General features: G+C 41.8%; 1 protein-coding gene across 5 annotated transcripts in view; it reads left to right on the top strand.

The window, feature by feature from the left end:
- The window catches only part of LOC112248335 (protein FAM102A), a 25,796-nt gene extending 8,469 nt beyond the window's left edge, over positions 1–17,327 (top strand). For 3 of the 5 annotated variants that reach the window (XM_024417267.2, XM_024417264.2, XM_024417263.2), the window contains 10 exons: positions 11,812–11,932; positions 12,194–12,223; positions 14,218–14,352; positions 14,805–14,851; positions 15,011–15,156; positions 15,300–15,407; positions 15,504–15,687; positions 15,859–15,980; positions 16,113–16,182; positions 16,272–17,327. In XM_024417267.2, the coding sequence (XP_024273035.1) occupies positions 11,812–11,932; positions 12,194–12,223; positions 14,218–14,352; positions 14,805–14,851; positions 15,011–15,156; positions 15,300–15,407; positions 15,504–15,687; positions 15,859–15,980; positions 16,113–16,182; positions 16,272–16,326 (1,018 nt within the window). In that variant the 3' untranslated portion in view covers positions 16,327–17,327. The remainder of the gene's footprint in view (positions 1–11,811; positions 11,933–12,193; positions 12,224–14,217; positions 14,353–14,804; positions 14,852–15,010; positions 15,157–15,299; positions 15,408–15,503; positions 15,688–15,858; positions 15,981–16,112; positions 16,183–16,271) is intronic. The other 2 variants (XR_002953213.2, XM_024417265.2) reach the window with 2 other exon arrangements.

The raw sequence follows: 17,327 nt of genomic DNA, 5'->3' as shown, positions 1-17,327 counted from the left end.
CAATTTCAACTAACCTGTTCTTGCTGATACTTTCTTAGTTCGATTCGGAAGAAAATCATATCTACTCTGTTCAGTTGCAGGTGGTTCATAAAAAAACAGAATATTCTGAAACCTTTGTATCGAGTGAGAAATTCCTCTTGCATGTGTGTAGCTCTTTTAGATTGCACTGTGATGCGCTGTCATCTACTTCTATACGTGGCCGCAGCTGTGTCGCATAAGAACCGGCTTTATGCCAGATGTCCACCAGAATCATATAGGTTTTGTTTTGCCAGATGAATGACTTCCGCTGGAACGCAAAGTGTTTTCATCTGGTACAAAGCCTCATGTCCATCAGATGCATCAAACTCTTTGTGTTCCGGCGGTAGTCATTCATTGTCAATGCAGCAGTCCGCAACACTACGTTGGGGATGCCGCACTGGGCTGCAGTGCGTTCTGTGTACCGCATGCGTTCAATGTTTTCAACTTATGCGTTGCTTTACCGTGCAGTGCTACAAACAGAAGTACACACAGACTCCAACTAGCTAGCTTTTAGCTAGTTGAAAAGCGAAGCACGTGTGTCAAGTACGGAAAATGCGGCCTAGACATCCGGCAAAACGCATATGCATTGGGCATGACCACTACTATGGAAGAATTGACATATTGCCATTAATGTATAGTAAACAAATGTCAGTGCTGCTGTATAGCTGAAAAACAAATCAAAGGCTTGAATATGCCAAGTCATTGATACAGCCGTAATTAAAAACCCTTTAACGCCCAATGTTACATACACGTAAGTGTCTTTAAACACCTGGCAACGTGCCTGTACGAGATCAAATGATAAAATAACACCACTCTTCTAGATGAGATCCTAATAAACATTTTGTAATTAATAAAAAATTAAAATGTTAAAATTAAAATTAATCTAAAATTCAATGCATGCAAAATGCTCATTAGATTTCCAGAGATACCAGAATACATTTTTAAGCAAAATATTTATTTTTGCCAAAGTATAGCCACTTAATTCTTGTTGCGGTCGTTCAGTGATGCAAACCACACTTTATGTAGCCCAATATGTACTCTTAAGGAGCCTACGTTACTCCTTAAAAACCTCTTGGGGCTAGGGGGCATAATTTTCACTTTTGGATAAATTTCGTGCCCAATTTAAACTTCCTGCCACTCATGCCAAGAATATAAGATATGCATATTATTCATAGATTTGGATAGAAAACACTCTGAAGTTTCTAAAACTGTTTGAATCATGTCTGTGAGTATAACAGAATTTATGTAGCAGGCAAAACCCCGAGGACTAACTGTTCAGAATAATTTTTTCCCCTCTCTCTGTACCCCAAGTTGTTATTGCCAAGGGATATTTCTTAGGAACCTGTTTTCAGTTCCTACCGCTTCCGCCGGATGTCACCAGTCTTTGGAATTTGGTTGAGGTTATTCCTTTGTGCAATGAAGAAGTAGGCCAACTAGGAACTGGGTACACTTTTGTGAGTTGCGCAAGACGTGAAAAGTGGCGCTGGTTTGTTTTCATTCCTGTATTGAACACAGATTGCCCCGTCTACAATTTTATCGATTTATTAACATTTAAAAATTCCTAAAGTTGTATTATAAAAGTAGTTTGAAATATTTTGGCAAAGTTTATAGCCAACTTTTGAAATATTTTGTAGTGACGTTGCGTATTTTGTAAGTTGTTTTTTTCTGGATCAAACACGCTTTATAAATGGACATTTTGGATATATATGGACGGAATTAATCGAACAAAAGGACCAATTGTTCTGTTTATGGGACATATTGGAGTGCCAACAAAAGAAGCTCGTCAAAGGTAATGCATGTTTTATATTTTATTTCAGCGTTTTGTGTAGCGCTTGCAGGGTTGAAATATGCTAACTCCTTTGTTTACTGCTGGTGCAGATGGTGCAGGCTATCAGATAATAGCTTCTTATGCTTTCACCGAAAAGCATTTTTAAAATCTGACATTTTGGCTGGATTCACAACGTGTGTAGCTTTAATTGAGTATTTTGTATGTGTGATTAAATGATAGTTTGAATTTGATAGTATTTTGTTTGAATCTGGCGCTCTGCATTTTCCCTGGCAATTGGCCAGTTGAGACATTTGCGTCCCGCCTATCCCTTACTAGTTTTAAGGTCCAAGTACCTTGTATGTTATTTTCAGAGGTAGTCTGGCTCTCGCAGCCAAGACAGCCAAATACTCCATCTAAACGTGAATCGATTCTCAATTGCGATACGGTTATAGAAACATAAAGCACTTTAATATCATATCAAAATCATTTCATAAATGCAAAATATACACTTACTGTACACTTAACCGACTTGATCACAGTTGCTGCTGACAGTGTTTTTCGTTTCTGGTGGCCTTCTTCCATTACACACAGGTGTTCGGAGCATGCTAGATAGCTTATTAGCACAGGTGGTCCCTCTGTCTTCCGTAAACCCGCGCTGCAACATGGAGATATGGCCGGGTGGGAACAATAACCCTATAAAAGTTGTATCAATTTTAACCTAGTTCAGATTAGCAAAAAAAAAAAAAAGTCCTTGGGCTTACAAAACCGTACTGCAAGCTTCACGTGTTAATGCTCAAACAGAAATCCCTTGTACAGAAGACACCTTTGTCAAATTACTTAGTGCATTCGGAAAGTATTCAGACCTTGACATTCTTCTCTACAGATCCTCTTAAGCTCTGTCAGATGGGGAGCATCATTGCACAGCTATTTTCAGGTCTCTCCAGAGATGATAGAGTTCAAGTCTGGGTTCTGGCTGGGCCACTCAAGGACATTCAGAAAGAGTTCAGTCTTGGTTTCATCAGACCAGAGAATCTTGTTTCTCATGGTCTGAGTCCTTTAAGTACCTTTTGGCAAACTCCAGACAGGCTGTCATGTGCCTTTTACTGAGGAACGGCTTCCATCTGGCCACTCTAACAAAAAGGCCTGATTTTGTGGAGTGCTGCAGAGATGATTCTCCCATATCCACTTAGGAACTCTGGAGCTCTGTCAGTGACCATCAGGTTCTTGGTCACATCCTTGAACACGGCCCTTCTCCCCCGATTGCACAGTTTGGCCGGGCGGCCAGCTCTAGGAAGATTGGAGGTTGCAAGCTTCCATTTAAGAATGATGGAGGCCACTGTGTTCTTAGGGACCTTCAAAGCTGTTGAAATGTTTTGGGTCCCTTCCCCAGATCTGTGCCTCAACACAATTCTGTCTGAGCTCTCGGACAATTCCTTCGACCTCATGGCTTGGTTTTTGCTCTGATGTGCACTGTCAACTGTGGGAGCTTTATATAGACAGGTGTGTGCCTTTACAAATCATGTCCAATCAATTGAATTTACTACCGGTGGACTCCACCAAAGTTGTAGCAACATCACAAGGATGATCAATGGAAACGGGATGCACCTGAGCTCCATTTTTGAGTCTCATAGCAAAGGGTCTGAATACTTAGGTAAATAAGGTATTTCAGTATTTTTTATTTTATACATTTACAAAAATGTCTAAATTTGATACATTTTAGAATAACGCTGTAATGTAACAGAATGTGTAAATGTATAATGAACTGAGTCATGATTAAGGGCTAACATCTTTATGATGCTTTATATGTATATCACGTCAAATAATAAACATCTACATTTAGTCTGGATTTCTTTATTAAAGATATAGTTGAGTGTCAACTGTCTATGGGTCCCAATTTACACACAAAAAAAGTGAGCAAACTGCCCTTAACTGTAACATATCTGACAGACACCAATGAGAGTGGGAAGTTTTGAATAGTGTAAGTATCGGGGCTCATGGAAATTTTGCAGTGCACAAATAAGGACACACTGAAGATTAACAACTTGTGCAATATATATGATACTGCTTTTATAACTTGGGTTTCAGAAATAATGAGTTAGATTTCTTGATTAATGTTTACATTTTAGTGTAAGCAGTTCACAATGCAGAAATAGATATTGTTGAAACTGGATGGTTTGCACCCCTTTCTACCCGATGTTACATATATGAAACATTGCATAACTATTGCAAGGAGTGTTGATTTGTTTTCTTCAGAAATGCTATTAGGGGTTTCCTTGGGCTGTCCTAACCACTGCTTAATGTTCACGCAAGTAAAACTGGGTCCGGGTTTCCAAGGGTTAGAACCTAGGTCATTGTTTAGAACCTAGGTCATTGTTTACTTTAGTAATATAAATGGGAACACAAAAGGATTCTGGTATTTGATCTGGGAGTGTTTGTTTTAGAGTAGGCTGGGGAGGAAAGGGATGCTCCTCTGGGGCTTTCAGTGTTTGGTAGAGGGGTGTGTGACTTCACACACTGACCTAAAGATGAAAGGTAGCCGCACATAAACGAGATTTAGGGGGACATGTGTTATGTCTCTTGGATCTGAGGTCATCAGCGTATTTGTCCTAGATGTCCAGAGAACACCCCCCCCACCTTATTTTCATTTATAGGATTCATATAATATTCAATAAATATAGTACTTAACATCTGATTTGGACCAAACTTCTAACTTTCGGTTACTAGTCCAACACTCTAACCACTAGGCTACCCTGCCAATAGAGATTGTGTGTTATCATAGGGCCTGGGGAGTACAGAACTCCCTTTGTTCTGTTGTTGCCTGAAACATACTGAACAAAAATATAAACGCAACATGCAACAATTTAAAAGATTTTACTGAGTTACAGTTCGTATGAGGAAATCAGTCAATTGAAATAAATGAATTAGTCCCTAATCTATGGATTTCACATGACTGGGCAGGGGTGCAGCCATGGGTAGTCAGGCCCAGTCAATCAGAATACATTTTCCCCCACAAAAGGGTTTTATTAAAGACAGAAATACTTCTCAGCCCCCCGCATGTGAAAAGCTGCATGTGGAGGTTCTTGGCTGGTGTGGTTACACGTGGTCTGTGGTTGTGAGGCCTGTTGGATGCACTGCCAAATTCTCTAAAACGATGGTAGAGAAATGAGCAATTGCACGCTCCCTCAAGTTGAGACATCTAGTGTTGTGTTCTGTGACGAAACTTCACATTTTAGTGGCCTTTTATTGTCCCCCAGCACAAACTGCACCTGTTTAATGATCATGCTGTTTAAACAGGCTTGGGTCTATTTTTCTCCACTTCCTGTCTGACTGACGTGTCCAAAGTAAACTGCCTGTTACTCAGGCCCATAAGCCAGGATATGCATATAATTGGTACCATTGGATAGAAAACACTTTGAAGTTTGTTGAAATGTTAAAATAATGCGTGAGACTATAACACAAATTGTTTTGGAGAGCCCATGCTCTTTCAATGGAAAGCTATGGGGCCTATGCAATTCCAGCTCCCACATTGCAAATCCTATGGCATCCACTAGATGTCAACAGTCTTTGTTCAGGATTTCAGGCTTGTTTCTTCCCAAACGAGGAAGAATTTAGTTTTGGTACTGGGAGTCAGAGTTGGAAATCAGTCTGTGTGTGCACTTGTTAATTTTACTTTTCTATTGAACATACTTATTTCTGTATGAAATATTATAGTTTAATTACATTTTGGGTACCTGAGGATTAAATAAAACTGTATTTTGACTTGTTTTAGAGAGAGCTTTTTGGATTCCTTTCTCTGCATGTTGAATGAGTGGATTACTCAAATCGATGGCGCCAACTAAACAGACTTTTTGGGATATAAAGAAAGATTTTATCTAACAAAACTACCATGCATGTTGTAGCTGGGACCCTTGGGATTACAAATCAGAGGAAGATTTTCAAAAAGTAAATTAATATTTAATCGCTATTTGTGATTTTATGAAGATTTTATGGTTTGCCGTCCTCAATCAATCGCATGGCATGCTTTTTCTGTAAAGCCTATTGTAAATTGGACAATGCAGTTAGATTAACAAGAATTTAAGCTTTTAACCGATATAAGATACCTAGATGTTTAATATCCATAATTTTTATGATTATTTATTTGATTTGCGTGCCCTCCAATTTCACCGGAAGTTGTCGACAGGTAGGACGCCTATCCCAGAGAGGATTTATTAATCAACTTATTGATATGCCACGTGTCAGGTGGATGAACTATATTGGCAAAGGAGAAATACTCACTAACAGGCTGGTAAAGAAATTTGTGCTCAAAATTGGAGAGAAATATATTTTTGTCCAAGCCATGAGGTCGAAGGAATTGTCCGTAGAGCTCTGAGACAGGATTGTGTTGAGGCACAGATCTGGGGAAGGGTACCAAACAATTTATGCAGCATTGAAAGTCCCCAAGAACAGTGGCCTCCATCATTCTTAAATGGAAGAAGTTTAGAACCACCAAGACTCTTCCTAGACCTGGCCGCAAGGCCAAACTGAGCAATCAGGGGAGAAGGGCCTTGGTCAGGGAGGTGACCAAGAACCCAATGGTCTTTCTGACAGCTCCAGAGTTTCTCTGTGGAGATGGGAGAACCTTCTGGAAGGACAACCATCTCTGCAGCACTCCACCAATCAGCTCTTTATGGTAGAGTGCCCAGGTGGAAGTCACTCCTTAGTAAAATGCACATGACAGCCTGATTGTAGTTTGCCAAAAGGCACCTAAAGGACTCTCAGAACATGAGAAACAAGATTCTCTGGTCTGATGAAACCAAGATTGAATTTTTTTGCCTGTATGTCAAGCGTCACATCTGGAGTAAATCTCTACTGTAAAGCATGGTGGTGGCAGCATCATGCTGTGGGGATTTTTTTCAGCAGCAAGGACTGGGAGACTAGTCAGGATCGAGGGAAAGGTGAACGAAGCAAAGTACGGAGAGATCCTTGATGAAAATCTGCTCAAGAGCACTAAGCACACAGCCAAGACAATGCAGGAGTGGCTTCGGGACAAGTCTCTGAATGTTGTTGAGTGGCCCAGCCAGAGCTTGGACTTGAATCCGATCTAACATCTCTGGAGAGATCTGAAAATAGCTGTGCAGTGACGCTCCCCATCCAACCTGACAGAGCTTGAGAGGATCTACAGAGAAGAATGGGAGAACCTTCCCAAATACAGGTGTGCCAAGCTTGTAGCGTCATACCGAAGAAGACTCAAAGCTGCAATTGCTGCCAAAGGTGCTTCAACAAACTACTGAGTAAAGGTTCTGAATACTTGTTTGTAAATGTAATATTTCAGTTTTCTATTTTTGACCATCCTCTCTCCCCTCAGTGCTCTAACTCATTCACTCCTGTTTTGATTCAACATTGTAGTTGGATTTGAGGTGTGTGTGGTTGCCATGGCAGTTTAATAAAACCACCTGCTTTATGGAATGTGGCTGAGAACGTTTGAGACTTATTGAGGGGGGTGGGCAGTGATTAGCGTGGCGCTCTTGGTAAGAACTTGAGAAGTATGTGTGTGGCAAAGAACCAAGGAATGCAAAACAAAGAGACAACTATATAAAGAACCTATGTGAGGAAAAAAATCTAAAATGGCAGTGAGCTACAATACTTGCATAAAATGTGTTTCATTGCAATTATAGACTGTAAATGAATAATCATTAAGAGTGGAAATGGGGATGTCTAATGCATTTTAAACAACATTTAAGTATGACCAAAGGTTTTATAGACATGCAATTTGTTGGAGTCTGTATAGCCCTTCTATGACTAAAGGTTTTAGAGCCAATCAAATTGTTGGAATCTGTTTTTGTAATACAAAGCAGCAGTTTCTTAAGTAAGCAACAGGATTTCTTTCCTGCCAAATTGGCCTAACACACCCTAGCTGGTTTTGGAACCGAAACCATACTAGAGGAGGGAAAAACGTTATCAACTTAAACAGTCCTCTATATTTACTATGTGGAAGGTTGGATCACATCTCTTACAGTGGGGCAAAAAAGTATTTAATCAGCCACCAATTGTGCAAGTTCTCCCACTTAAAAAGATGAGCGAGGCCTGTAATTTATCATAGGTACACTTCAACTATGACAGACAAAATGAGAAAAAAAAAATCTAGAAAATCACATTGTAGGATTTTTTTATGAATTTATTTGCAAATGATGGTGGAAAATAAGTATTTGGTCAATAACAAACGTTTCTCAATACTTTGTTATATACCCTTTGTTGGCAATGACAGAGGTCAAATGTTTTCTGTAAGTCTTCACAAGGTTTTCACACACTGTTGCTGGTATTTTGGCCCATTCCTCCATGCAGATCTCCTCTAGAGCAGTGATGTTTTGGGGCTGTTGCTGGGCAACACGGACTTTCAACTCCCTCCAAAGATTTTCTATTGGGTTGAGATCTGGAGACTGGCTAAGGCCACTCTAGGACCTTGAAATTATTCTTACGAAGCCACTCCTTCGTTGCCCGGGCGGTGTGTTTAGGATCATTGTCATGCTGAAAGACCCAGCCACATTTCATCTTCAATGCCCTTGCTGATGGAAGGAGGTTTTCACTCAAAATCTCACGATACATGGCCCCATTCATTCTTTCCTATACACGGATCAGTCGTCCTGATCCCTTTGCAGAAAAACAGCCCCAAAGCATGATGTTTCCACCCCCATGCTTCACAGTATGGTGTTCTTTGGATGCAACTCAGCATTCTTTGTCCTCCAAACACGACGAGTTGAGTTTTTACCAAAAAGTTATATTTTGGTTTCATCTGACCACATGACATTCTCCCAATTTTCTTCTGGATCATCCAAATGCTCTCTAGCAAACTTCAGACAGGCCTGGACATGTACTGGCTTAAGCAGGGGGACACGTCTGGCACTGCAGAATTTGAGTCCCAGGCGGCGTAGTGTGTTACTGATGGTAGGCTTTGTTACTTTGGTCCCAGCTCTCTGCAGGTCATTCACTAGGTCCCCCCGTGTGGTTCTTGGTTCTTGTGATCATTTTGACCCCACGGGGTGAGATCTTGCGTGGAGCCCCAGATCGAGGGAGATTATTAGTGGTCTTGTATGTCTTCCATTTCCTAATAATTGCTCCCACAGTTGATTTCTTCAAACCAAGCTGCTTACCTATTGCAGATTCAGTCTTCCCAGCCTGGTGCAGGTCTACAATTTTGTTTCTGGTGTCCTTTGACAGCTCTTTGGTCTTGGCCATAGTGGAGTTTGGAGTGTGACTGTTTGAGGTTGTGGACAGGTGTCTTTTATACTGATAACAAGTTCAAACAGGTGCCATTAATACAGGTAACGAGTGGAGGACAGAGGAGCCTCTTAAAGAAGAAGTTACAGGTCTGTGAGAGCCAGAAATCTTGCTTGTTTGTAGGTGACCAAATACTTATTTTCCACCATAATTTGCAAATAAATTCATAAAAAATCCTACAATGTGATTTTCTGGATATTTTTCTCTTCAAAAATGATCACTTAAGGGGTGGTGCTCCCATAGGCACCAATGTGATAGCAGCTGGGTCTGCTTAGTTAATTGGCTGTATATGAACCAGATAAAAGGAGCGAGTAAGATGTCTCGCTTCCTCTTCCGTATCTGGTATGCCTAAAGTGTGACATTGATATTCAAGGTCTGCATAGTAAAAGCTGTGTGTGCATTTGGGAACATGCTGTCCCTGATGTAGAGGTACTGCAGGCATCACGTGGCTCCCCTGGAACATTTCTTTGAGCAGATGATCCTATGATGCCAGTCCCTTGCATGGCATGGAGTAGGAACACATGTCCTGGCCCTGTGCCCTGCAAGGAGCCAAACCACTACGCACCACTACTGAAGCCCATCTGCAGCTCTATAGTCAATACAAGAAATGTGTCAGCTGGTTAGGGACCATGTGCTAACTGACTGCAATTCACGGGGCAAATTCTGACTCTTTGCACCCAACCTCTATGGCAGTGAGTTTCTTTTCTGCTGCTTGCCAAAGTGCCGAAGTACTCCCCTGTGCTTATTTCAAAAACAGTGTGCTTATGGATAGTCCCAGGTACGTCTCTGCTGGTACAACTGCTCAGGAAGCATTCTGCATTTGCTGCCTTCTGGGTAAATCCATTTGAATTCAATCACTTTCTGAAAGGATCCCTTTTGATTTAAACCAAATAAGTCAGTTAACTTTTGAGCCTGAATGCCAAAACATTCAGGAGATAAAGTTAAATAATTTTGCATACCCCACCATGCCATGATACATCCATGTCTTCATTACGAGAAAAGATCATCAGTTGAGTTTAATATCATTTTAAAAGCGTACAAACCGCGTTTAATAAAATATATTTGACATGTTAACGTCAATTGTACAGATTTATTTTCATATTCACATATGTTGTAGCTTAGGCCCTTTTTCACATCTGAGGTTTTTGTGTTGTGCCCGCCATCTGTTGAGACACGACATGCTCTTGAATACAGGGTGGGTGTTATTTCAACCATAGAAATATAATTCATAGAACAGACCATAGCCCTTCAGACCACTGCAATTTAGCTGGTACACCATTAAAATTGAATAGAAATTTTAACTTCTAATTACTACCACAAAGATGACTGCCGGTCCACTGTCGAAAGTCAACTTAAATAGTCATTTCTATTCTATTGTCTATATTTCTCATGATTTCAATAGGTTTCCTATGGAGGATCGACAAGATGATGTACAACAGATGTTCCCGTTCAAGACAACGTTCTCTGATCTGTGGACCTCAAACTATCTTTGTGGTGCCATTTGAAAAAATGTGTCAGCCAAAACTTGACACCCACCCATATTCACACAACACAGAAACCTTAGATGTAAAATAGGGTCTCAGCTCCAACATATGCGAATATGTAAAACATCTGAATTTATGTGTTTTTAGATCAATGTCATTAAAGGTTACAAAAAAAGTTTTATAAAATAGTTTGACAACTCTGTTTGTAAGCTTTTAAATGATATCAAACTCAACCGTTTATGTTTTCCAGTGATGAGACATGGACGTCTCATGGTATGGTTGAATATGCTAAGTTTTTAAACTTTGAACACCTTATCTCCTGAATGTTTTGGCAATCAGGTCCAGAAAGTAACTTTTTGTGCACTTATACAATTGTTAATTAAATATGTAAGGAAGGTTTCGTTCAAATCAAAAAGTGTGCTGTCAAAAAGTGATTGAATTCAAATGGATTTACCCTTTGCACTTAAAGGGTGTTTGGGTTTTAACTGAAGGATGGCTGTTTCACTGTGTATGCTTTGTGGTGATGTCAGCTGCAGTCTGGTAATACCTGATTGTTTGAGCACTCCCACAAGGCAATAGGTACACACTACAGTAAACAGGCTGATCTGTCCACCTCCCTACTCTTCTGCTCTGTACGCTGTTAGTTTGGGTGTATCCATGGCTGTTTGTTTACATTGGAGATGATGAGTACGCATATCCAGCCCTGTAAATTTACACTAGCTCCTCATGCTCTGTAAGTTATTCATTATTTCTAGAGTCCACATTAAGCCCTGGATTCACTTGAGTTACTCCTGTGCATTCTGAGTGGCTGGGTCCAGGCACATGACTAATACTGACAATGGTTACATTCAGTTCAGTTGGGAAGGGGAGAGTATGAAGTGAGTTAAAATGGGAAGTAGACAGATTATCACCAGAACTGTTTTTACATCAACCGTCCTTCTCTGTGTACTCAGCCATTTCCCTGAATGTATGGACGGACAGGGTGACGTCAGACACTGGCCTATTTACAATGTGACCTCTGTTTTTACAGAAGCCCACAGGCTATTGTTCACCGTTTCCTCAACAACAAGTTTGCTTTCACTAAAACTGGAGCAAAACGTTGAAGAGCGAGGGCCAAAGCACAAGTGATGTCTTATGTGCCGTCGAATTAGTAACTTCTCATTGTGAGACCACTCAAACCGTAATGACTGTCATTAACTCCCTTGACACTAATTGAGGTTTATTGAGGTTTATGTAGCTGTACTGTCGTGCCATGCCCGCTCTGATTCCTGTCCTCTTGTCCTACAGAGAGGAGGTTCAGGAGAACTGTGTTTGCTGGAAGAAGAGGTTTACCTTTGTGTGTAAAATGAGCACCAACCCCACGACTGGAGTGCTGGATCCCGCCATCTGTCGGGTCTCTGTGCGGAAGGTCTGTCTGACTTTTGGGGGACCTGTCTAAGCAACACACAGCTCTTTGCTGTTATCTCTTTGTCTGTGAACATCAGGGACTACCGTTTCCTGCCTGTACCACTGGGTTATTTATCTTTCCATTCATTATTCACACCCCTGATAGTGTAAACTCTGTAGCCTCTGTAATCTGATCATAGATCAGTGTTAAACACACACACTCCACTGTGTGCCAGACTGTCAATGCTCAGTAGTCATCTCCCTTTTCCTGTTTTCACTACAGGAACTCAAAGGAGGAAAAACATATTCAAAGGTAAGAGCCCACTCCTCCTGAGCATCCCACCCTATATCCACGAACACATTACAATTTACTGTAGCCTGATGTCAACACACATCAACACTGCTGTTAAGACATTTTAAACATTCACATTAGTCACCCCACTTCTACAAACACAAGCTACAACTTTGGCACTATGTATAAGTTGAGTAAACTATACTGAACAAAAATATAAACTCAACATGCAATAATTTCAAAGATTTTACAGAGTTACAGTTCATATAAGGAAATCAGTCATTTTAAATCAATTCATTCGGCCCTAATCTATGGATTTCACACGACTGGGAATACAGATATCTGTTGGTCACAGATATATATATTTTAAATGTAGGGGAGTGGATCAGAAACCCAGTCAGTGTCTGTTGTGACCACCATTTGGCTCATGCAGAGCGACATCTCCTTCGCATAGCTGTTGATTGATCTGGCTGTTGATTGTGTCCTGTGGAATTTTGTGCCACTCTTCAGTGGCTGTGCCAAGTTGCTGGATATTGGCGGAAACTGGAAAACACTGTCGTACACGTCGATCCAGACCATCTCAAACGTGCTTAATGGGTGACATGTCTGGTGAGTATGCAGGCCATGGAAGAACTGGGACATTTTCAGCTTCCAGGAATTGTGTACAGATCCTTGCGACATGCTGAAACAGGAGGTGATGGTGGCGAATGAATGGCACGACAATGGGCCTCAGGGTCTCGTCACGGTATCTCTGTGCATTCAAATTGCCATCGATAAAATGCAATTGTGTTTGTTGTCCATAGCTTATGCCTACCCATACCATAACCCCACCATCACCGTGGGGCTCTCTGTTCACAACGTTGACATCAGCAAACTACTTGTCCACATGATGCGGTACAGTTAAAATCAGTATTCATCTGTGAAGAGCACACTTCTCCAGCATACCAGTGGCCATAGAAGGTGAACATTTGCCCACTGAAGTTGGTTACAATGCCGACGTGCAGTCAGGTCAATACCCTGGTGAGGAGGATGAGGACACAGATGAGCTTCCCAGAGACAATTTCTGAAAGTTTGTGCAGAAATCCTTTGGTTGTGCAATCCCACAGTTTCATCAGCTGTCCAGGTGGCTGGTCTCAGACGAGCCCGCAGGTGAAGAAGCCGGATGTGGAGGTCCTGGGCTGGCATGGTTACACAAGGTCCGCGGGTCTGAAGCCGGTTGTACGTACTGCCAAATTCTCTAAAATGACAGAGGTTTCTTATGGTGGAGAAATGAACATTAAATTATCTGGCAACAGCTCTGGTGGACATTCCTGCAGTCAGCATGCCAATTGCACTCTTCCTCAAAACTTGAGACATCTGTGGCATTGTGTTGTGACAACTGTACATTTTACTGGCCTTTTATTGTCCCCAGCACAAGGTGCACCTACAGTATGTCATGATCATGCTATTTAATCAGCTTCTTGATATGCCACATCTTTCAGGTGGATGGATTATCTTGGGCGAGGAGAAATGCTCACTAACAGGGATGTTAACAAATTTGTGCACACAATTTAGGAGAAATAAACTCTTTGTGCTTATGGAACATTTCTGAGATCATTTATTACATTTAAACATGGGACCAACACTTTGCATGTTGCATTTATATTTTTGTTCATTGGAAATGAACTTCAAATAAAGCTGGGGAAAGTTTATAGATGATGCACTCTCTCAGGTAGCCAGGGACCCTTCCTGTGTTTTCTCATGCTATGCTTATGGATTTCCTTAAGCTAAATAAAACCCCTTTCCTCTTTGGAAATGGGCTTCCTTAAATACACACATCTGTAAACAATAGCTTTGACGAAATTGAACCTGGAGAAAAGGAAATTAGGCTCCTCTTGGATAAGATTCAAACAAAATATATCTCTATATCCAGTCCCTTAGGGCTAGAAAACCTAAATGTTAAATATCATGGCTACCTCACAGTATATGCAGGTTTAAAACCACTGTGGTGAAAGTAACTGTTCTTTCTCCCTCAGCTGGGTTTTACTGACCTCAACATGGCAGAGTTCGCTGGCTCGGGCTCTGCAGTCCGCTGTTGTCTGCTGGAGGGATACGACACCAAGAATACTAGGCAGGACAACTCCATACTGAAGGCAAGGGACTGTGCTAGGGTGGGCAGGAGTCAAGACTATTGACTTTGGGACTTTGTCAGGGTTGGGTTTTGTTTGGTTGTGCAGAACAACTGACATAGTTTATACTTAGTGACTTTGTATTGTGGTAAAGGACCCCTCGTTCCACTGATCACCCAGGGCTGTTGATGCGCAGCACCTCAACTGAACTTTGATATTGATGATCTGTGGCATTCTGGGGCCACAGGATGGCATAGTGGTTAGTGTTGGAATAGTAACCGGAAGGTTGCAAGTTCAAATCCCCGAGCTGACAAGGTACAAATATGTCATTCTGCCCCTGAACAGGCAGTTGAAAATAAGAATTTGTTCTTAACTGACTTGCCTAGTTAAAGGTAAAATAAAAAAATATACTGTAGCTAGTGCAAACATTACTTGCTACTTTTTACATGTTCTTATTGTAATAAAAGTAGAATTTGTCTGGATTTTCTCTGAAGGTGACTATTGGGATGGCCCTCCTATCTGGAGATCCGTGCTTTAAAACGTGAGTGACCTGACATGTTCAAATCTCTGATCTATCTTTCATCTTCATGCATTTAGAAAATGTGACTCTGGCACCCCCCAATGGGGAGTCAATTAGCCCATCAAGCAAACTTAACATTGCACAGTATAATGTGGACTGACCAGTCATGTTTTTTTGCAGTGCCCCCAGCACAGCCAAGTCCATCTCCATCTCAGGCCAGGACCATGTCCTGCAGCTGGACTGTAAGGGGGAGGGCACTGGAACCCCTAACCGGCCCACTTCTCTGGGCCGGTCCATGAAGCCCAGGCCCTCGATCATCAGCTCAGGTACGACAGGGCACGTGGATCCGCTCAAACCTGGTAACAGTGGGTATGTTATGATAATCCATCACCACTAAACAGTTAACCTAGGTATGGGACACATGGTGAGGGACTCTAACTAATTGAGGTGTGGCTCTGTTTGGTGTCAGGTCTTCCAGAGGAGTCAGACCAGACCCAGGCAGCTAGCCCAGAGGAAGTATTCCAGTCGGGCCACTCTCGTAACTCCAGCTATGCCAGCCAGCTGAGCAGGATCTCAGGTGTGTGGGTTCACGTTCCCCATCTTTCCTCTCCAGAGTTTTTTTGTTTGTTGGTATTTGCACCTAAGTCTGTAATGTAAATGTCTTGTCCCCCAGGCTGCAGCACAGAGCACTCCTGCTCCTCTAGTATGTCTGACCTCACACACAGGAGGAACACCTCCACAGGAAGCGGCACATCTGGGGGCCTCAGTGTGACAGTAGACACTCCAACAGAGGGAGAGAAGCCAGGGAGACCCCCTCGACCCCCTCGGCCCGTTTTGCCATCCAACAGACCCCCCAGGCAAGGCCTTCCACTCACCAGATGTGTTTAGCTAAATGTGTTTGTTTTCATAGATTGTCAAAACATTGGAACTGTTTTGATGAGTGGAACTGTCAGTGGAACACTATTGCTATTTGTATGACTGCTGTTTATCCACTGTTGACTGGGCCTTTTCCCTCCACCCTGTGACAGGAGGAAGCAGGATTCCGTGGAGAGCCATCCCTCCTGGGTGAATGACACCCGCATCGATGCTGACGATATTGTTGAAAAGATCATCCAGAGCCAGAACTTTGCTGACATAAGTAACACTGAAGGTATGGAGCCCCAACCTCACCCTGCCCTTTCACTTGTCCACTACATTTTTGGGGGGGCTCTTTTTTTTTTTACATAACTTGTCTCTTTTGTACTGTTTCATTTGTCTCTTGGTGTGTTTATTTCCTCCTCAGACAGTAACCTGCGACTGTTTGTCAGTAGAGACGGCACCACATCCCTGAATGGGTTACTGCGCAGTAACAGGTGAGAAACCAGAAAGGACACACGCACACACAATAATAATACATCAAACGCACACACAGGTCTTACTCTGCCACTTTTCATTCTTTCAGGGTGTGTGCTGGTGTCTATGAGCAAGTGGTGATAGAGAGCCATTACGACTGGTGAAGATTGATTTTAATTGAGGCCTCTGCAATGAAGCTTGTGGACTAACTCTAAAAATATAATGCAGTCATCCTGGAGCACTGGCTGAGCTGGGAGCCATGAGGAGGACCGTACTGCACAGGTTACACAAATATGAATAACTATCGGACAAATGTAGTACTTTAAAGAAAATACCAATACATTTTTTTATACGCTGTAATGTATTTTTCCCTTACATGACCCAAGGCACCAGACCCTCTCTGTGATGACTGTGCTAGTCTCGTCACCACTGAAAGAGACCTGGTGATGGAGAAAGTCCTCAGCACTGTCTGACTGGTGTTTGTCCAATTTAGACTGTAGTACTTTGGCTCCCTCTTGTGGAGAAATGGCTTACTGAGGGATCAGTCTCTTTTCTTCAACCAACTATCTCAATGGCATACTCCCAGGATTCCTCTCCCCTCGTCCACTCGTTTCCTTCTCAAAACCCATTGGATGAGAAAGCCAGAGGTCCCTCCCTTCTGACCTTCTCTTCCAATGGGGTTTGAGAAGGAAACGAGTGAAGATTATGTCCCCAAAAAACAGACATCTCCTATTCTGTCCATTTTTTTGTAAATAAAGATCTCAAGGAACTGGATAGGTGTAGCAGTTTCGGGAAGTTTTATATGCTATAAGTTCTAAACCCATTTGATGGTTATTTGGTGCAAACACCAGAGGTAAGAAGCTAGGTGTTGTTCTCGGATTTGGGCATACATATTCAACATACTTTTACACTAGTAGATGTCTCCAAACATGATCTTATGAAGGATCATGATTTGTTTGTGTTTTCCAACCAGCTGGCTGGTTTGTTGTATTTTTTAAATGGATTTTAACACTACAAAGATGGTGAAAAGGGTCCCTGTTGTATTATATATTTTCTAGAACGTCTCTCTCTCTCATATATAAAAACTGTTCTCCTGCATATCTGAATGTTAACTGTTAACCTTTTCTATACTATGTGACTAAAATGACTGTTGTTATGGACTGAA

The sequence above is a fragment of the Oncorhynchus tshawytscha genome, linkage group LG04, assembly GCF_018296145.1.
Source record: "Oncorhynchus tshawytscha isolate Ot180627B linkage group LG04, Otsh_v2.0, whole genome shotgun sequence".
Taxonomy (NCBI): domain Eukaryota; kingdom Metazoa; phylum Chordata; class Actinopteri; order Salmoniformes; family Salmonidae; genus Oncorhynchus; species Oncorhynchus tshawytscha.
This window is presented reverse-complemented; position numbering and strand designations above follow the sequence as displayed.